Consider the following 21,468-nt stretch of genomic DNA (forward strand, 5'->3'; position numbering starts at 1 on the left):
GAAATTTTGCTCAGCTTTCCTCTAGGTTTACTCTGTCCTTCCTTGATCAAATGGGCAATTATGGAACACTAAATATTGTAGCAAATTAGTGTCAAACCTAGATTTGTATCCTGGTGGTGCAAGCTTCATTCAAAAATTAAAAAACAAAACCACAAAGAAACTGTTCACCAGTCAATCGTTGCGAAACTCTTTTATACAATGTCAGGAGATGATAGTGTCGTTCGTGTTTCTTGTACTTTTTTCATTTGATGTAAATCCTCCATTCATCTGGGTATATGTTTCTGGTGTCGATTCAATTTCACTTGTTGGTTCTGTGAAGTCTGTCTTTGGTGTGCTACAGAATCTTTTGTGCAAGTAATAGACTAGGAATCAATATATATATATATATGTTACAATAAAGGCAGAAATTTATAATAAGACACAGAAGCTAGTGCTATAAGGTGCTATAAGGCTTTTACTTTCCTAATATTAATAAAAGGTAGATCCAGCTACTCTTTAATGTTTAACATAGCTATTTAAACAAAAGTCTGTCAACAGTAACCCATCCCGGAAAAAAGTATATTTGAAATAAAGATAAATATTTGCACTGCATTGGGAATTTGACTGTCTTCTGATCATCCAGTGGATTATAGGCTTTAATTTATTTATTTAATTTAGAATGTTGGCTTCTTCAGGCAATTCCCATGGTACCAATTCTCAGTTCTGACTGGACTGTACTTGGTGCAGGAGCTGAAGGAGCGGGGGAAGAATAGTTAAGTGACACTTTTGTACTTCTTGGATTCTGGGGGCAGGAGTTAATGAGGAGGCAGCCTGATGGCTGTCTTTCATAATGTCTGGGTTGGAAGTATCTTCCCCTGGATAGACCTGAAACTTAAAATACCACCACCACCATCTAGCTAGTTTATAACATCATTATCTTTCAAGTTGCTTTAAAAGGAGAGTAGTATCATTATTCCCATTTTACAAATGAGGAAATCCAGGCACTTAGCTGTGAAGTGACTTAAGAGCTGCTGACCACTGGCGGATTGAGAACTAGAACCCAGGGCTCCTGACTCCCAAGCTAGTGCACTATCCATGAGATCACACTGCCTTCCCTTTTTAGCCCCCCCCTTATGTTGCTCTGACCCATTTATATGGTGTAAAAAGAGAGGAAGAGGGATGAAGCTCTTACTTTAGCTACACTTCCAGCATATCTATCTATGGCCATTATCACAGTATGTCTGCATCTTACATTCATTAGTGGATTTTACCTTTACAATATCCCTGTGAAGTATTATTCCCATTTCACAGATGGGAAACTGAGGCACAGAGTAGACTAGGTGACTTGCCCAAGGTCACACAAAGTCTGTGGCCAAGCCAGAAACTGAATGCAGGTCACTCGAGTTCCAGTTCAGTGCCCTATACAGTAAAACATCTTTCATACAGGAAGTAGAAAAGAGTAGCAGCAGGGGCAGGTATAGTTTATACTGTCCTGGTCCTGTATGGGCTGTTGCAACTTCTCAGAATAGTTGGAGTGCACTAGGTCCAATCACATCTGTTCTGTGCTAGTGTACCTCCTTCCTACCCTAGTCATACCCTTGGCATGCCTTCCAGGGGATGCTTCTGAATTGGGGACATTCCCAGATAGCTAATTCTAGATGTTTAGAGCCCTTTTGTGCTGGAGTAAATGGCCCAGCCAGAATGCAGAATTGAAGCCCATATCTCCTATCTTTTGTACAGTGCCTAGCACAATGGGGACACATTATTTGAATTATCATTTAATATTGTATTTTTGTATTCCTAATTGTCTCATTATCTCTGGACCCCAAGGAATAAATACTAATAATAAAGCTATTAGTATAGTAGAAGATATCTGTGACTTACCTCCTACAAATATTAAAGCAAACACTATCTGGAAAATACTGTAGATGAGTGGAAAAGTAAACATCAGTGCAAGCTGTTCAGAGGTGAAGGAGAGCTGGACTATAGTTGTACACAGTTGAGTGTTCTGCATACCTGTTTCTAGAGCTACTGTACGACATCTAAAAAGAATGATAAAAAGAAAAATTTCATATGGTACTCTATTGTGCCAATGTAACTTTGAAAGAATACAAAGGAATGTAAGAGACATACAATCACAGATATCAGGGCAGAAAAGAACCATCTAGTTTACATAATCCAGTCACAGAACTCAATCAAATGTGAGAATTGGAAAGGACCCATTTCACAAATGTACAGAGACCACTGTGGCAATGCAGGATTTTCTTCTCAACATCTTTCATGTGGTGAGATCTCATTCCCCACACTTAGAGAATTGTCCAGGGAATTTAAGGTATACCCCTTGAAGTCAGCAGGAGTCTATGGATTTCATGGGCGTTATTAGTGACTCACAGCATATGACATATCCAACTATTTGCAAATGACATAGCATAGATTGATCAAGTAAAGGAAGATTGTAGGACATAGCCACAAGAGTGGGATGAGGGGAATTTACATACTGCCTAGTATAGGTATAACATACAAAAAGTGGAAACGGATAAATGTCGAAGGATGCATACGAAAGAATGTCTCTACATGCTTGTGCTAATCAAAAAAGCTAAGGCACAAAACGAGTTACATCTAGCAAGGGACATAAAAGGCAATAAGAAGAGGTTGTATAAATACATGAGGAGCAAGAGGAAGAAGAAGTGTAGATCCTCTACTTAGCAGCAAAAAGCTAATAACTGATGATATCAAGGCAGCTATGGTGTTTAATATCTACTTTGCTTCAGTCGTCACTAAAAAGGTTAATTCTGTCCAGATGCTTAATACAATTAATATTAACATCAAGGGGAAAGGAATGGAAGCCCAAGAACAAGTTAAGGAATATTTAAATAAGTTAAATGTATTCAAATCAGCAGAGCCTGATGAAATTCATCCTAAGGTACCTAAGGATCTAGCTGAAGCCATTTCAGAACCATTAACAATGATCTTTGGGACCTCACCTGTCTTCCATGAGTTCTCAGAGGGCTGAAGAAAGACAAACATAGCACCTATCTTTAAAAAGGGGAACAAAGAGGATGCAGGTAATTATAGACCAGTTGGCCCAAGTTGGATACCTGAAAGATACTAAAGAAATTATTAAATGATCTCTTTGTAAGAACTTAGAGGATAATAGGATTATAAGGAATAGCCAGCATGGATTTGTCAAGAACAAATCATGTCAAACAAACCCAATTTTCTTCTTTGACAAGGGTACTGACTTAGGAGTGCAGGGAAACTGTAGATGTAATATCCTGATGTTTAGTAAGGTTTTGATGCAGTCTCACATGACTTTCTCATAAGCAATCTATGGAAATGTGGCTCAGAAAAAATTAATGACAAGGTGAATGAAAACCTAGTTGGTTGACCAGATTCAAAGGATAGTTATGGTTTGCTGTCAAACTGAGAGAATTTACATAGTAAAATTCAGTGGGGTCAGTCCTGGGTTCAGTAGTCAATAGTTTCATTAATGACTTGGATAGTGCAGTGGAGAGTGTGCTTATAAAATCTGCAGATGACACCAGGCTGGCACTTAAGAGGACAGGATTAGAATTAAAAATTACTGGGACAAATTGGAGAAATGGTCTTACATCAACAAGATGAAGTTCAGCTAAGACAAGTGCAAAGCATTACACTTAGGAAGAAAAAAATCAAAAGCACAACTACAAAGTTGGAAATAACTGGGTAGGGGATAGCACTGCTGAAAGGTATGTAAGCCTATGTATGCATGTGCATAGTAGATCACAAAATGAGTAGGGGTCAACAATATGAAAAAGGGTAATCATTCTTGCAAGGTAACTGTCCCACTCAACTGTGCACTGGTGAGGCCTCAGCTAGAGTATTGTGTCCAGTTCTGAGTTCTAGTTTCAGAAAGATGTGGACAAATATATGTATGCAGGTGTGTAGGGGGTCGATATGCAGTGATGGCTCCTGATTTGTCAACATTTGGGTGACAGGCTGCTCTTCCAGCTGAAAGTCAGTCACAGCAAGACCTCTATTGTGAAGGAAAAAGGTGGTTGCAAACTAAAACATCGGGCGCACAGACATCTGGGTTTCCTAGGGAACTCTACTGGACACCCAACCACTTTCAGGAAGGCTTTGTGGAACTAAAGAATAGCCAGAAACCATAACAAAAAGTGTTCAGAACAAAAGTTACAACTTGATGTATACACCAAGTTGTGGGTTGTGACTCCGTAACATAACTAGCTCTTAAGAGTGAGTTAGTGGTTAATCACTAAATATAAGCATCATATGGGCCAATTTTCTTTTATGACTGAAATAAGATTACACACACTACATAACAGAGCAATCTCTACCTTTGCCAAGACTGACCAGCGATGCGAGCCAGAAGAAAACCTAAAGAGTAGCCAGCAGCTGGAAATATGGTTCCAACGATCCACAGTTGAGGGCTGATAATCCAGGATCCCTTGTACAATATTCCTCCAACCACGGCAACGATCAATATGAGAGCTAGTCCAGTAATGGAACCTGCCTGAAGGGATTAAAAAGGATTGTCTTTTACAATAAACCTTGGCTAAATCAAGTAGATCACCATGATTTAATCATGCACAAACATATCTTTCTTTTAATCACATTGAAGTAAGTTTTACATTTAAAAAGAAAGGGTTTACGTTAATGGTTCACAAAAGCTGCAGTAGATAGTATGAAAGCTAGCTGCCTATACTCCAAAGGCCAAATATTCATTGCTCTAGGGGCAGTGTCTCTGGAGGTCCCAGTATTCTTCTAACTGGTCTACCTCTATTCATTTCAAATTAGCCTGGTCCATCAACTTAACCTACCAGGGATCGGCATGTGGCCCAACAAGGTAAGCACCCTGTCGGGCCAGGCCGGTTTATTTACCTGCTGCGTCCGCAGGTTCAGCTGATTGCTGCTCCCACTGGCCATGGTTCGCTGTCCCAGGCCAATGGGGCCTGTGGGAAGCGGCGCAGGCTGAGGGATGTGCTGGCCACCACTTCCTGCCACAAATCTCTAGTGCTTTCAGTCTTCCTTTGTCTCCCTGTCAGTTTCTTACTGCTGGTCTACAATACCACTTAAGTTGATGTAACACATCTCTCAGGGGTGTGAAAAAGACCTCCCCCGACCCCAAGTGACATAAATTACATCTACTGAGGTGCTGTTTACACCACACTATGTTGGCGGGAGACACTACTGCTGACATCACTTCCATCTCCTGTGGAGGTGGAGTAATTATGCCGATGGGAGAGCTCTCCTGTCCGCATAGCATATCTTTAACAGACGTGCTACAGCAGCACAGCTATGCCGATGTAGTGTAGACTTGTCCTTAGACGCATCCTAGTGTTGGGCTGATACCCTTCTACCATACCAGGCCTTTCTGCCTTCTCCCCACCCTCTGTTCTGCTGCCTTTATAGATGGGTTTGTTTTCCCAGCTGTGGGTGCTTGCCTCCATGACAAGTAGTTCTGTCAGTTGTACTGCATATTGTTAGCCTAGTATTCTGAAATGGGGAATACTCTGTTCTCCTTTCTGGCTATGCTCAGTACGAGGTTTGTGAACCCCATTACAGCAAGATATGCTGAAACAAGGTATTAGGACATGTAATTGTAAGATATGCAGTTAACAATAAAAGCAATGTGTGGGGACACCAGGAAATCCTTTGAGTCAAAATTTTAACACCACTTTAAATTCTTACTGCAATAGTCTCCAAAGGAATGATAGTCTTTTCACAACTTATATTTACAATTTTTTCTTTACTTATTTTTTGTAATACTGAAAACTTAATTTAGGTCCTTGTGATGGGATGTGTGGAGATCCCATCCTGTGTTTGGCAGCAAAAAGGCTAAATCTCTTCCTGAGGAGAAATTCTGCCCTGATGGCATACACTGTCAGAGAACACTTGGGGTTATGTAGCTGGACTCAGATGGAGTGAATTATTCAACCATAGAGACTATGGGGCTGACCCAGCTCTGATTGAATTCAATGGAAAGACTGATTTCAATGGTCTTTGGCCCAGGCCTGCAAGAAAAGTGAGTTGATGTGACTATTCTTGCTTTGGTTTGGGATGAGCTAATAGCCAGATTATTCCAGTGAAGAGAAAAGCGTCCGGCTGTGCAAATCTGGTTTGATTTCATTCTAGTAAATTCTAGTTGTACCCATTCCCCCTATTTGAACCAAACCTTGTCAGCTTTGTCTCCTTCATATTGCCCTTGACTTATTCTTGACCCTTCATTGGCCTACACAAAGCAAAGTGTGCATGTATACTATTTATTATGCATCTTCTGTTTATGTGTAGGATGTAAACATGTCTGAAAGTTGAAACTTCCATTTATTGCTACCAAGGTATTTTTTTAAAAAGAAAACTACCAGTTTTAATACGCAATTGTCAAGTCTTTGGGGTCCAAAAATATACCATGTCCAAGTTTATAAATAGCTATGAGTAGATTTTGAAATATAGCACAGTAAATGAATATGTTAAGAAAAGGAATTTGACATAAAGAGAAACATTATATTGAGCTCTGATATCACTGAAAGGATGACAAATATTAAGGGGAATAACTATTCATCAAAAAGGATTATTTTAATGAGAAAATATGTATATTAATTAATGATGATCAGTAGGAGTTGAGGGTACTCAGCATCTCTCAGAAGCAATGAGAACCTTGTAGGATAGGGTCCATAATCTATTTCAATTAACACCAAATCACATGTGAAATCACTGAACAATGCTGATTTATAATGGTGTATGCAACTCGCACGCATTGTTCAGGATTGGAGCAACATGTTGCTAGATGGCGAATTTCATTGCTATCATGAAGCTAGTTACTGATTTTCTTATTTGTTGTGAGTAGAAACATATTTTTTGAGTAGTCCCATTGAAGCCATAACCTGACCCACAATGAGCAATGGTTCAGATCAGTATATGAAAGTTTCATATCTTACCTTAAGTATAATTTTAGCTTTCTGGGGCCATTTGTGATTAACAAATATTCCAACTGAAACAGGAATTACAAGGGCTACCAGTGAAATACCTGAAAATAAGAACAAACAACATTTAACAGAGAACAGTCATAATAAGAAAACAGACACTGAACAATGAGAATATGTTTAAATAGCAGGTTGCTGTAGGTAAGTTTCTGGTTATACCCATGGAGATCCACACACAGAGAGTAATGTAAAGCATAAGAATATGAATTGCACTATCTTCAGAAACCTTGTGAGGTATTTGTAGTGACATATATTCATCAGGGTAAAAAAGCATACAGCTATTTTAGTGTGGTGTACCATTTGTTTACTGTGGTATTAAACGTGCATTTTGCCTGCAGGTGTTACTACTGTGCCATAGCAGCACTCATATTAGAGCTTCTTATGTTGTGGGCATTTTTCCCAATGCTGATATTAGGAACACAAATGATTTACATGACTCTCTTTTGGAGCTGAAATTTAAGTATATGAAAGTGACTTCACTGTTGTGTAGGGAACAGATTCCGGGACCTAAACCAGTGGACATTAAGTGCTGAATCCTAAACACACGAGTAGCCCTACTGACCTCAAGCATTCAGTTGTCCTTTTTTCTCTGGCCAGGTGAGGTTTCATCTGTTGAATCAAATTAAGTTCCATTGCTGGTGGTGCCCATTGTCTACTTTTAGGTTTCAGATTTGCAACCTAACTTAAATCTGAGCATGTGCTTAAGTGCATTGCTGGATCAGGGCCACAGCACTCAGCACCTTGCAGTCCCATGCCCTGCAGCCATTACAAAAATGGCACAGATATTTATCCAAAAGTGGGGCAAATCTCTATACCTGTTTTTTTCTATATCCTTACAACATCTCCACAAAGGATATAGCAGCAAAGAATCCTGTGGCAGCTTATAGACTAACAGACATTTTGGAGCATGAGCTTTCGTGGGTTAATACCCACTTCGTCAGATGCATGTAGTGGAAATTTCCAGGGGCAGGTATATATATGTAGGCAAGCTAGAGATAATGAGGTTAGTTCAACCAGGGAGGATGAGGCCCTGTTCTAGCAGTTGAGGTGTGAAAACCAAGGGAGGAAAAACTGGTTTTGTAGTTGGCAAGCCATTCACAGTCTTTGTTTAATCCTGAGCTGATGGTGTCAAATTTGCAGATGAACTGAAGCTCAGCAGTTTCTCTTGGAAGTCTGGTCCTGAAGTTTTTTTGCTGCAGGATGGCCACCTTAAGGTCTGCTGTAGTGTGGCCAGGGAGGTTGAAGTGTTCTCCTACAGGTTTTTGTATATTGCCATTCCTAATGTCTGATTTGTGTCCGTTTATCCTTTTCCGTAGCGACTGTCCAGTTTGGACTGAAGAATAAATACAGTACATCTTTGCAGAAAAAGGAAATGAAGGCATTGGCCATCAGTTAGAGGCCAGTTGAAAAGTTCCGAATTCCTAGTGAATATCTCGAATAAAGTCTGTCAAAACAGCAGCATAATGAAACTGTAGATGTCAATGACAGGAAATGAGTGAGGCAGGAAATGAGTGATACAAAGGAAATTTGTTACCCTACGGTAAATATCTGTACTCTTTTTATAAATAGTACAGATAGTAATGGCTGTAAGGCTCCATCCTGTAAGGTGCGGAGTGCCCTAGTCTCTGTCAGAATGGATACTGTAGGCTGCTGGTACAAAGATAGTTGCTTCCTAAAGGAGAAAGATATGAGAGAGAGAAAGAGAGAAAGAAAACATTGATTTGACTCACCTATACTGTCATAGGGGATTACGATGGACTCAGTGTCTGTCCACATTTTGGTATAGACAAAAAGACAAAGTGGCATCATCCCCAATGCAAGCAACGTTGAACATGTTGTCATACTGATACTGCAAGGAAATTGGCAAAAGTTATAGTTCATTTCATACTCTCCAACAGAGTCTCCCATTTTCTTATTGCAATTTAATAATTTATGAAAAGTGGTGAAGGAAATGCTACTGGCTGCAGTCAATTTATCCTGCATATTAATTCACAAAAAAACTAAATTGAAGAAATGTTAGAGTGCCATGTTATCCTGAAAAAAAAAAGTGAACTATTTCCAGTTAAGATGGAATCTTCACCTTAAACCATTCTGTTGTGCCTAGGGCTACATCTACACTACAAGCTAGGGATGTGATTTCCAGCTCATGTATGCACACTTGTGCCAGTTCTCATTGAGATAGTAGGAGTATAAATCATAGTGTCGCTGCAGTAGTACAGGCACTGGAGGCACAGCTTAGCTGTGCTGAGTACAAACCTGCCTGAATCCTGTGGGCACGTACGTGGTGTGGCTAAGTTGTGATGTTGCTGCAGCTACACTGCTATTTATATTTGTGCTGGCTCTCCTCAAGTGAGTGCAAGTATTTGACTTGACCCATATCCCTAATGCAGATGTAACCTAGGCGAGCTAAAGGGTATGGTTAACTGACTGGGAGATTATCTGATGGGGATTCACGCTGAATTAATCATGTGGAGGTGATGGGAGCAGAGAGATCTGGTAAGCTTTATGTACTCCCATCTTCTGTCCAGATTCTGCCAGTTTTATTCACATTAGGCTCACTAAATCAATAAGACTACTCATGGTGTAAAGTATTAGAGAAACTCGCTCTTAATTGCTGGAGCACTGTCCTGGAACTGGCTCTATGTAAGTTTCTAACTAGAATAAACCTTATGTCCAATTATTTTTATCTGGGAAACCTTGATTTGGCTCCTTACCCATGCATGCTATTGCAGCTGTTTACCATTAGTAATAATAGACGGCTGTTCATCAGTAGCTCCCAAATTCCTTTATAAAGGAGGTAAATAGTATTAGTCCAATTTTACTGAAAGGGGACATAAGAGAAGTGAAGTGATTTTTTTCCCCAAGGTCAAACTGCAGGCTATGGAACTGGGAATAGAACCAAGGACTCTGAAATCATAGAATCATAGAATATCATGGTTAAAAGGGACCTCAGGAGGTCATCTAGTCCAACCCCCTGCCCAAAGCAGGATCAATCCCCAACTAAATCATCCCAGCCAGGGCTTTCTCAAGCCTGATCTTAAAAACTTCTAAGGAAGGAGATTCCACCACCTCCCTAGGTAACCCATTCCAGTGCTTCACCACCCTCCTAGTGAAAGAGTTTTTCTTAATATCCAACCTAAAGCTCCCCCACTGCAACTTGAGACCAATACTCCTTGTTCTGTCATCTGGTACTACTGAGAACAGTCTAGATCCATCCTCTTCGGAACCCCCTTTCAGGTAGTTGAAAGTAGCTATCAAATCTCCCCTCATTCTTCTCTTCTGCAGACTAAACAATCCCAGTTCCCTCAGCCTCTCCTCATAAGTCATGTGCTCCAAACTGCTAATCATTTTTGTTGCCCTCTGCTGGACTCTTTCCAATTTTTTCACAACCTTCTTGTAGTGTAGGGCCCAAAACTGGACAGAGCACCCCAGATGAGGCCCCACCAATGTCAAATGGGGGGAATGATCACGTCCCTTGATCTGCTGGCAATGCCTCTACTTATACAGCCCAAAATGCCATTAGCCTTCTTGGCAACAAGGGCACACTATTGACTCATATCCAGCTTCTCGTCCACTGTAATCCATAAATCCTTTTCTGCAGAACTGCTGCCTAGTCATTCAGTCCCTAGTCTGTAGCAGTGCATGGGATTCTTGCATCCTAAGTGCAGGACTCTGCACTTTTCCTTGTTGAACCTCATCAGATTTCTTTTGGCCCAATCCTCTAATTTGTCTAGGTCCCTCTTTACGCTATCTCTACCCTCCAGCGTATCTACCACTCCTCCCAGTTTAGTATCATCAGCAAACTTGCTGAGGATGCAGTCTACGCCATCCTCCAGATCATTAATGAAGATATTGAACAAACTGGCCCCAGGACCAACCCTTGGAGCACTCTGCTTGATACTGGCTGCCAACTACATGGAGCCATTGATCACTACCCATTGAGCCCGACGATCTAACCATCTTTCTATCAATCTTATAGTCCATTCATCCAGCCCATACTTTTTTAACTTGCTGGCAAGAATACTGTGGGAGACTGTGTTAAAAGCTTTGCTAAAGTCAAGGAATAACATATCCACTGCTTTCCCCTCATCCACAGAGCCCGTTATCTCGTCATAGAAGGCAATTAGATTAGTTAGGCATGTGAAGGCAATTAGGTTAGCCAGTTAGATCAGCATCAGTGCCTTCACCACAGAACCACACTGCCTGCCCAGGTGATGTACAGTATATCATAGGATATACTATCTAATACCATATGATATTTCAGATCCTGTAACTTGGCCCCTTTGGTACTTAGATGCAAAGAGAGAAATTAAAGGGGGAAATGTCAGCCCAAAGGGTAGGCTCAATGGTAAATAAGCAGTTTTTTTTGTTAATATTAATGTAAGGTATTATTTTATAATTTCCTTTCTTTAAATACTAGAAATATGAAAACAAATCAGAAGGATCTCCCATAGAATCAGCAGGAGCTGAGAGACACACCTCAGCTTATAGTGGTGTACTGTCTTTAATTATTAAAATCGACACTACCTTGTTACTTGGTACCTTGTTACTTGGTACATCATGACAACACTGCTTCTGGTAAAAAGATACATAGACCAGTTTAAAAATATACTGTCCGTGGGGTACTCATAGGAATTTCCAGAATATTATTTATTTTTATATATAGTACCTTGGGTTCTTTGCAAGACAGAAGTCAGCCTGAAGTCTTTGTCCCCAAAAGCTTCTAATCTGGGGACTTGATCTAAAGCTCTCTTTGACTTCGGTGGGCTTTGGATCAGGCCCTAAATAGCCAACAAAGGCCATATTCTGCAACTTGATGTGTAAGGGTGGAACCCTGTGTCCTCGGGGGGCCCCACTGAAGTTATTGGGGCACCACACAGGTGTCAGGGGTCTCTCCATGTTCATCACATTGGAGGGTTGAGGCCAAAGGATGGAGGATGGGTTCAGTGAAAAGCAGTGCAGTTGAATAGTGAAGCTTTGCATGAGACTTATTGCTTCCTTATTTGTTCATGGATCTTTCTGTTTTTAAATGTGAAGGCTTTAGAAGTTGTTCTTTCTGTTTAAGGCATTCAGTCATTTGATTAATCAGCACTGCAGTGTGGGTTGATAGGCTTTGTCAAAGAGATGTGATTACCATTGGGGTGAAAAGGTAGAGGGAAAAGGTAGGTGTGTAACAAAGAGAATCTCAGGCACATGGGCAATGTAGATAAAGGCCTGGCCCTAAATTCCGTCTCCTGTGGTAACCCCATTGGAAGATAATTCTACAACAGAAATCTGAATGCATCCTTGACTGTGCCAACAGAGTAGGCCATGGGGACTTTCCTCCAAATGTGAGGGATCCATGAGAGGTCAGGACCATCCATGTGGAAGCCCTGTGTTTTCACATTGATTCTGGCCCTTCACTTTAGCCCTTTGGCTATGGCTGCCCAGAGGCTCCAGTTGGAGGGCTCCATGTAAAAGACAGAGTTAGGCCTTGGGCTTTGTTACAGGGGATGATATGGGTTTACCTCTCTGTTGGCCAACCTACTCTTCCTCAAAGTCTGTCCCTTCTCTGCCTCAAGCCCCTCGCTCCAATAGAGGAGGAGGGATGTCTGCAGCAAGAGGGGATTCTTTGTATATAGTTGAGTCGGTGAGATCACTGGCCCATCTCCTGACCTCCCTCATGCCCATTCTCACCTCCTGCTTTGCCTTTCTCCCTAACCTCCCTTCTCTGGTTCTTTCTCCTCACAATACAAGCATGCTTTCATCTTTCCCATCTTAAAAAACCTACCCAGGCCTCTCCAACTACCATCTCCTCTCACTCTTCCTCTTTAAGCTCATGGAAACTGTTTGTGATCATTGTTTGGAGCTGTTCTTCTCCACTTACTTCCTCAACCCTTTCCAGACCTGCTTCTGCCCCTGGCACTCAATGGAAACTATTCTCGCGAAAGTTTCTAATATCCTTTTCCTAGCTAAAGCTCAGAACAAGTATTCCAGCCTCATTCCTTGCTGTGTCAGCTGCTTTTGACACAGTCAGCCATGCTCTTCTTGAAATCTTGCCCTCCTTTGGCTTCCGTGACTGTCTTCTCTTGGTTCTCCTCGCTCTTTAATCGTTTCTTTGGCATATCCTTCGGAGGAGTCGCCTCATCCTCTCTCCACCTTTCTGTTGGGACTCCACAGGGCTCTGTCCTTGGTCGTCTTCTCTTCTCCCTCTGCATATTGGCTCTGAGTAATCTCATCCGCAAACACAAATTCACCTAATATCTTTATGCTGACAACTTACATCTCTACCCCAGATCTGTCTTGTGCTGTCTGAACTTCTATTGTAGCATGTCTCTTTTACGACATCTTGTGGATTTCTAGACATCATCTCAAGATAAATATGGCTAAAACAGAGCTCTTCTTCCCTTTCAAATCCTCCCATCACCTCCTTTCTCAATCAGTGCAGACAATGCCACTATCCTGTCTGTCATTCAAACCTGTAACCTCTGTATCATCTTTGCACTCTCTAAAGGTCCTCCCATTCAGACTATATCTAAATCTTGCAGATTCTTTCTTCACCGCATCTCTAAGATATGGCCTTTCTTACCCATCCAGGCTGCTAAAACTCTTATCTAAACTTTCATCATCTCATGTATCAATTACTGCAACATCCTTCTCTCTGGCCTTGACAAATGCAATCTTCCCCTGTTCACATCCATTTGGAATGCTCCTGCAAAGATTATTTTCCTAGCCTGTAGCTTTGACCATGGCACACCTCTCTTTGTATCCACCCACATCAGACATAAGCTGCTTGTCTTCACTTTCAAGACCCTTTGCAGCCTATTTCCCTTCTACGTATCTCACATTCACTCCAGCCTGTGATTGGCCTATGATGCCAGTATCCATTGCCCATTTTCAAACAAGCACTGTCATGCCTTTTCCATCGTGTTTGGGAAGTGTTCCCCGTTAACATCCACAAACTACCTCATTATCCCCTGTCAAAGCCCCCTTAAAACTCTCCTTTTTTATGATGCCTAAAAAACCCTTGACAAGCTGCTGAGTTTTCAGTGGTGTGTTGACTACTTTCTATTGTGCTGACCAACTTTGTTTCATTGTTTCTTTGTACACCCTTGTCTCTATTCATCTGTTGTCTCTTGCCTTGTACTTAGATTGTTAGCTCTTTGGAGCTGGGACCATCTTTTTGTTCTGTGTTTGTACAGCACCTAGCACAGTGGGGCCCTGGTCCATGACTGGGGCTCCTAAGCATTATGGTAATACAAATAAATAATCATAATTCTATACTAAGGGTGATCTTCTGAGGAAGGTGTATACTCATTCTGAGTATGTCATGGACAGAAATTTATTTCTGCCCTCAGCTGGTGATCAGCTTGCACCCTGAAGTAAGACTTAGAATGCAATGGCCCTTTCACACTTGGGGTGGTTTGTTGTGTAAACAAATAAAATATCATCTATTTAATGACCAGCCACTCATGTGGTATGACATGCACGGTTTTTGCATTGCAGTGCTGGCTGCAATATTTTCCTTCATGTGGTCATTCTTCTACCAGGCATGAGGATTCCTACATTGTTCCCTACTTTACACAACCCTCATCCTCAGGGCCCTGAATAATGGTCGCTGTGGGTATGTCTACACTGCAATGAAAGGCCCACAGCTGGCCTGGGTCAGAGGACTTGGGCTTGTGGGATCTTGGGCTCCAGGGCTAAAAACTTGGACTCAGTGCCACGATTATGGTTTGTTTTTTGCAGTGTAGATATACCCTAAGGGTCTGATTGAAAGCCCATTGAAGTCTCAGGGTTAAAGTTTCTACCTGGGGAATATTCCCTTTGTAGGCATTTATCTTTCCCTTTGTAAGGGTCATAGAAGTTTCCTCTCTCAAATAAAAGGCCAGATCCTGTGCTTATTTACATCAGTGTCAATCCAGATTAACGCCCGTGACTTCAATGGAGTTCTTCTGAATTTACACTGATATCAGTGAAAGCAAGATTTGGCCCTACATACACTGTTCTACCCTGATAAAATGGGTCAAGATCAAAATAGAATTTCAGCCTTTTTTGCTGAATTTCCTTCCCTTTGTGGTTTTGCCTGATCAATGCTTTACTGAAATAAAGTACTTGGCAATTTATAATATTTCAAGATCTTCTCTCCAGAGCAAGAAAGCTGGTGATTAGCACAGTTGATTACACTGTATTAAAAACCACATATTACATTAACACCTGTATGTTACAAAGAAATACACTGTTTGCAGTGTGGTAAAATGCCTTATTAAAACCACAAACATTAAAATTCTTCATCTATGCACCTTAGCTCTCCATCTTTCTTACTTCTATTAGTTTTTCCATTGCTATTTCAGACTGGCATATGATGAAGTAGACACATGCTGTAATTTATGTTACTCTGTGGGAAGTAGAGAAACTTTTTTGTTTATTTTAGAACAAGCTAATCAGTTTTTTAAAAAAAATATTGCTCTTTTTTAGAGGCTGTTAGAGCTAAATGATGGAAAAAATAAGTGTCTTGGGATTTGCATCAAGAGCAGCGTTCACCTTGAGTACATATTTGATGTCCGCAAACATGTCAGCTGCCTGACACATCACAATTTCTGACTTTACAGCAGCTTGAAATTGCAGCCAAATGACCTGCCACTGAGATCATCACACTCACAAAGAAGCGTTTTGATTGCAACCAGTAAGTAGGCTATGGCTTATATGCTACAAAACACTCTTTGAAAACTTTGCATGCGTGCCAGATGCATACAGAATTGTTACAGATGAATTTGGATCTTGGATAAAAACTTTGCAAATCTAGCCATTGTGAAGAACACATAGATGGATAAATATATTTCCACTGGTGATTTATTTAACGAGACATTAGAACAACAATTGATTATAGACCTCTCTTTATAAAGTTAATTGTTATGAAATCTATCTTGCAGTAGTCTCTAGAAGCCTCAACCAGGTCAGAGCCCCATTGTGCATGGAACTGAACAGATACATAGTGTACTAAATAATAATACTTCACTCTTATACAGCACTTTTCATCAGTAGATCTCAAAGTATTTCACAATTGTTAAGATATTTATCCTCACAACACCTCTGTCAGTTAGGGAGGTACTATTATCCCAGTTTTTACAGATGAGGAACTAAGATTCAGAGAGGCTAAGTGATTTGCTCAAGATCACACAGAAAATCTGACAGAAAAGAAAACTTAATCTGGCTGTCCCAAATCCTATGCTACTGCACTAAACACTGACCCATCCTTCATTTCTGCTCCAAAGAGATTAATGGGTAATTTTAAAAAAGAAAGTAATTCCTTTAGAGAAGTGATGCTCTTACCTTAGATCCATGTCCCCATCTATCCAATATGCTAGAATGTTGGAAGATGTTCCACCTGGACAGCATCCCATGATCAGCACAGCAACAGCTTGAGCAGGAAGCACATTAAAGATGAGTGACAGAACAAATCCTGTCAAAGGCATAATTCCAAACTGACAGAGGAAGCCCACAAATATGCCCCATGGCCTTTTTATGTGTCCCCAGAATTTGTGTATGTTCACATTGCAGCCCATGGAGAACATCACCAATGCCAACAAGATTGTTAGGACAGTACTTAAAACTACATTCAAAATTTGGTTAAAATTGTCATCAGGTGTAACACACGAATTGCCATTGCAAATGGTGGCATTTGCAGAACAGTATGAAATATTTGTGGTTGAGTTTGCTGTCGTCATCTTGAAGTTGCCAAAATTAAACTTCTCAAAGTCACTATTGCTATGTTTTAAAATAAAGAAATTCGCAGTTCATCCAGGTCAAACTTTTAAGCCCTCTGCAAATGCTCTTCTCTTGGTAGCTCTTTTTAAATGTCATGAGAGGCAATAAAGAGCAATAAATACTTGAACTCAGTTTCTACCAGTTTAGGGTCTAGTATTGTGCTGAGTCACAAAGGTATATATAATTGGTGCTATCTTATTGAAGTGGCAAACTTTTAATTAATCATTTATTCATGCCATAATGTTCAGTTCCACACCAGAAGAGCAATCGTGTTAATATTTAAAAGCGTGAGCTAGGTTTGTTAAATAGCTTTAACACAAAGTGAGATCCACAGGAGTGATCACGTCAGTCTTTCCATTTCTTGTGTGAGGTTGGGCTGCTCCCCCTGCACAGAACCCCTTTGAAGTCAATGGGGTTCGGGAATGATGAGCAATCCTCTTAAGTATGAGAAACTGCAGGTTTAAAGCCCATGGATTGAATTTACTACACAATATGCACAAAACTACATTTTAGGGGAGCTAGGGGTGTTGCTTTAACAATAACAGGTACTTTTTGTGTGTATGTGTACAGCTATCATCACTGGAAAATGGCATACAAAATACCATTGTTTCAATTGGTTCTGTAGCAGTTATCCAGAAATGAAATCAGAACAAACTAAGGCCCTTACCCGGCACTGAGAATGTTGTGGGAAGGGCTCTGCACTAAGTGCAAACAAAATCAGTGAGGCTGATTCTGGGCAGAATTAGGGACTAAACATTTTGCTCAAATAAAAATTAGAAATGAAGGCCCTGATGATGCAAATACTCATTGGTTCCTTGTACTCCCCCATCTGTCTTCATCTGTAGTCTCTTGTCTTATATTTAGATTGGGGCAGCGCAACTGGGGAGTTGGGGATGGGATAGCATTCCCACAATGGAAATATTGTGGGGGCTCTGACATGGTATACATTTGTGCACACCTGGGCAGTCAGTATGGAGGCAAAGTGACCGTGGGACCCAGAAAGGCTGGAGTGCCTCGGGGCCCAAGATTAAGCCAGGGAGTTGGACCTGTAGAGGCTGGAATGGACCAGGTAGGAAACCCTGACACCTTCCCAGCCTGGAGACTGCTCCCCTACACCTAGTCTCAGTACTGCCCTTCGCTTCCACTCCTGTCACTCCATCCTCTCATTTGCAGGGATCTTCCTCCAGCCCCCTTTTACTTAGATTATATGCTCTTTGGGGTAGAAACATCTTTTTACTCTGCACAATGCCCAGTGTAATGGAACCCTAGTCCATGACTAGGACTCCTCGGTGCTATAATACAGATAATAAATTTTAATAATAATTTCGTTCACATGAGTAGTTTAACTGAAGCCATTGGGGTGATTCTACCTAAGTGCTTTGCTGGAGGTAGGCAGTAAGCATTTATCACATTGTATGGCTCATTGTAATTGACTTGCATTGCACAATAGAAAAGTTTGCCTCATTAGTCACTGTGTTTCTCATGTGATGTCAAAGAGTGTGAGAGCCCACAGTAGGGCTTTTAATGACTAAAATCTATAAAAATAAATTCTAAGATAGATAAATGCTAGCTTTTAAGATCAAAATTTGCATGTCTTACTCATGTGAGTAGTTACTTTAGTTGGTTTGCTTGCATGAATAAGAAGGAGCTACAGGATTGAGCCCTGGTTTCTATCACTGCAGAGTGTGGCAAAAATATAGAACACTTTTTTAAAGAGTTTCACATGGTTCCTGGCTCCCTAGACACCTATGGCATGTCATCTCTCCTTATCCCCAGCCTCCCTGCCTGGAATCTGCTTCCCTCTCCTATCTTTACCTCTCTGTGGAGCTACTATTTTTAATTTTATTTATGGATAGATATTTGTATGATACTTAGCCTCACAAACTTTAATGTATTAAATGTCCCAATATCTCTTTGAAGTGGCTAGTGTTATCCTATGTTGTAGATGGGGAAACATGGAGCGGTTAAGTGACTTCCCCACGCAAGAAGTCAATAGAAAAGCTTGAAATAGCATGCTGGTCCCTGACAACCAGTACTATGTTCTAAGCTCATTTCTAATGCCCACAAGAAGAGCTGGGTGATTTTTTTGGACAAACAGCTCATGTGCTTCAAAATGCACTTGTGGTCAGCCAAAACTATTCATGAATTTGCTGAATTGTTTTGGCCAAAATAATTTTTTGGTGGACTTAGGTGCTATTGCAAAATAACCACAAGAAGCAGCATCCCTTATAATTTTTAGCCTAGTGGTTAATTGTGCTAACTAATCTGAATTGATATCCCAGTCCAAGAGCTGTTTTTTTATCTTAAAGTTTCTGTGTGAGTGTATATGTGTGTGTGTACGTACATTTGCTAGGGAGGTGGTACATTTGAAGTATAAGGAGTGGTTGAAGTCCAAAAAATATTTTATTATTCAGTATAGAAACACTTCATGCCAGAGGAAACCATGTCATAACTACCTCAAACACAGGCTTTTAAGATGCCTTCTCATCTTTCTAGTTGATGGATTGTTTAGCACTGAGGTCCAGTCTGTGCCTGCCCTCTGAAAAGTCTGGCCCAGTATGCTCTGCTGGTAGCAGATTCTTTAAATTTGGAGCAGATGAACAACTGCAGCTCTAAAGTGGCCAGTTTGCTACTGATTATTGCAGGCAGCACAGTCTTCCCAAGAAGCTGGGAAGTATATTTGCTGCTGTTTCCCTCTACTTTTTCTTCTTGAATGTCTAATGGGTGTATATGCTCATAAGTATACATCAAGTGCATAAAAGGTTGTTACAAGGAGGAGGGAGAAAAATTGTTGTTCTTAACCTTGGAGGCTAGGAGAAAACGCAATCAGCTTAAATTTCAGCTAAGTCAGCTTAGGTTGGACATTAGGAAAAGCTTCCTAACTGTCAAAGTGGTTAAGCACTGGAATAAATTGCCTAGAGAGGTTGTGGAATCTCCATCATTGGAGATTTTAAGAGCAGGTTGGACAAACACCTGTTAGGGATGGTCTAGATAATATTAAGTGTGGGCGACCGGACTAGATGATCTCTCGAGGTCCCTTCCAGTTCTATGATACACAAGTATAAAACCAAGGAAGTGCACACATAATGGTCAGGCTTTATTTGGATGAGTTCGGGATGGACATATTACTCACATAGGGCCAAGGTAAGAAACCAGCTGTGTATTGGATATGATGCGTAATCAAAATGAATAGGCAAAAACAGCATTTGGGAATAAGTGATGCTTTTCTTTGCATTTTTTCTTGCATTTTGGAGACACTAAGAACTAGATAACTTCCCTGTATTCCTGTGGGTGGAGGGGATTTTGATCTGGTAGGCCTCAATTAGGTTTCCACATAAAGGGGGTTTATCAGCTCTACAGTCCCAGCCAGTAGAGACTTCTTTGTGTGAGATTAAGCTCTGTGAAGTTTACAGACTAGGAACCTCTCTCTATGCTACTCTCTCATTTCTAGGCAATGGCTATCCATGTTGTTACCTGGGCTGTGACTGAAATGGAATTATCCGGATGCCTCCTAAAGGATCCTGCTGCTTTAAGAGTGACCAAAGATCTATCCTCCTCCACAGGATTCTGTATACCCTTCCCCATAATTGCTAGGGATCTTTGTGGGTGGCAGATTGTGCCTCTATTTCATTCATACACCTATTGAGGCAACAATTTGAACTACTGATTAGATCAGTTACATGGCTTTTTAATGAATTTTTTGTCATTGTCCCATTTAGACACAATAGTTTTACTTCTGGGGATAATGAGGTAAAAGGCTACGGTTTGTTAGTATCCGTTAATAAATATTAACCCTTTTAGTTCTTTCTCTTTGTATATTTTCATTCATTTATATAGCAACTAATCCTAAGAATCTTTATCTTCAGCAAAGAGTGTGTCTGAATTCTAAGGCCCAGAACACTGGTCCTTGAATGATAAGTAATTCTAGTCAGGAATTTTCTCCATTATGCTGTACTTTAACAATCTTCGGTGCCTTCGTGTCTATACAACTCCAAATATTCTTGGAAACCTGTCTGTCCGTAATGCTTACGTAAGTATATATAGACTTGGGAAACTAATAAGGGACGATTGTTACAGCAGATGTTTTCTGTTGTGGAATCAATAGGAAAGAATGATTGTGGGGTAAGAAGGACCCACTGAGAGATTATCTTGAGGAATTGTTAGTTCTCTCAGCTGTCAATCATGCCTTCACACATAAGTCAGGTAAAGTGAGAATATATAGAAATGACCTCAGAACATATGTTGCTGGGAGAATATTCTTGGCAAAGAGGGTTTATTTGTCTAAAACTCTATATAATGATATTGGTATGGGAACTTAGCTGGGGGAAATGAAAACTGCGGGTCCCTCCACAAACAGTCAAGGAGAAAGACAGAACCAACTCTTGGTCTGACAAAAAGGGTTGACAATGTCTTTCTTTCTTTCTTTCTTCTAGTGCTGCACTAATCTGATTGATAATCTTTGATTAAATCATTCCAGTTGAGCCAGTTATTTGACACTCTTGAGTCATTAACTCAGACATGCAACACATTTGTTCCAGTTCTACCTACTAGGCTGAATGTAGGTTATAGTAACAGCAGGACAGAATGAGAAATGAGAAGACCAAGAGTAATGGATGAAATCTGGGAATGACAACAGAACTTTTTCCATAGTGGTCAATACTGTAGCTCTTTTAGCATGCTAGTTTTTTTTTTAAATCCATTTCAGTAAAAATCACTAGTGGGCTTTTGCATTTTTTGCAAAATATCTAGGTATAACAGA

General features: G+C 40.6%; 1 protein-coding gene across 1 annotated transcript; it reads right to left on the bottom strand.

The window, feature by feature from the left end:
• Positions 1–201: 201 nt before the first annotated feature.
• SLC10A2 (solute carrier family 10 member 2) lies at positions 202–16,669 on the bottom strand. Its single transcript, XM_030551583.1, has 6 exons — positions 16,275–16,669; positions 8,693–8,811; positions 6,918–7,006; positions 4,317–4,492; positions 1,864–2,021; positions 202–362 (listed from the first exon to the last, which is right to left on the bottom strand). The coding sequence occupies exons 1-6, from the start codon at positions 16,667–16,669 to the stop codon at positions 202–204; spliced, it is 1,098 nt and encodes a 365-aa protein (XP_030407443.1).
• Positions 16,670–21,468: the final 4,799 nt, after the last annotated feature.

The sequence above is a fragment of the Gopherus evgoodei genome, chromosome 1 (assembly GCF_007399415.2).
Source record: "Gopherus evgoodei ecotype Sinaloan lineage chromosome 1, rGopEvg1_v1.p, whole genome shotgun sequence".
NCBI lineage: Eukaryota > Metazoa > Chordata > Testudines > Testudinidae > Gopherus > Gopherus evgoodei.

Coding starts and splice junctions, on each gene's coding strand:
- SLC10A2 (XM_030551583.1), bottom strand. CDS start 16,669: ATGACGACAGCAAACTCAACCACAAATATTTCATACTGTTCTGCAAAT. Junction 8,812..16,274: donor GATGGGGACATGGATCTAAG/GTAAGAGCATCA, acceptor ATTTCCTTGCAG/TATCAGTATGACAACATGTT. Junction 2,022..4,316: donor GCTGGTCAGTCTTGGCAAAG/GTAGAGATTGCT, acceptor CATTCTTTTTAG/ATGTCGTACAGTAGCTCTAG.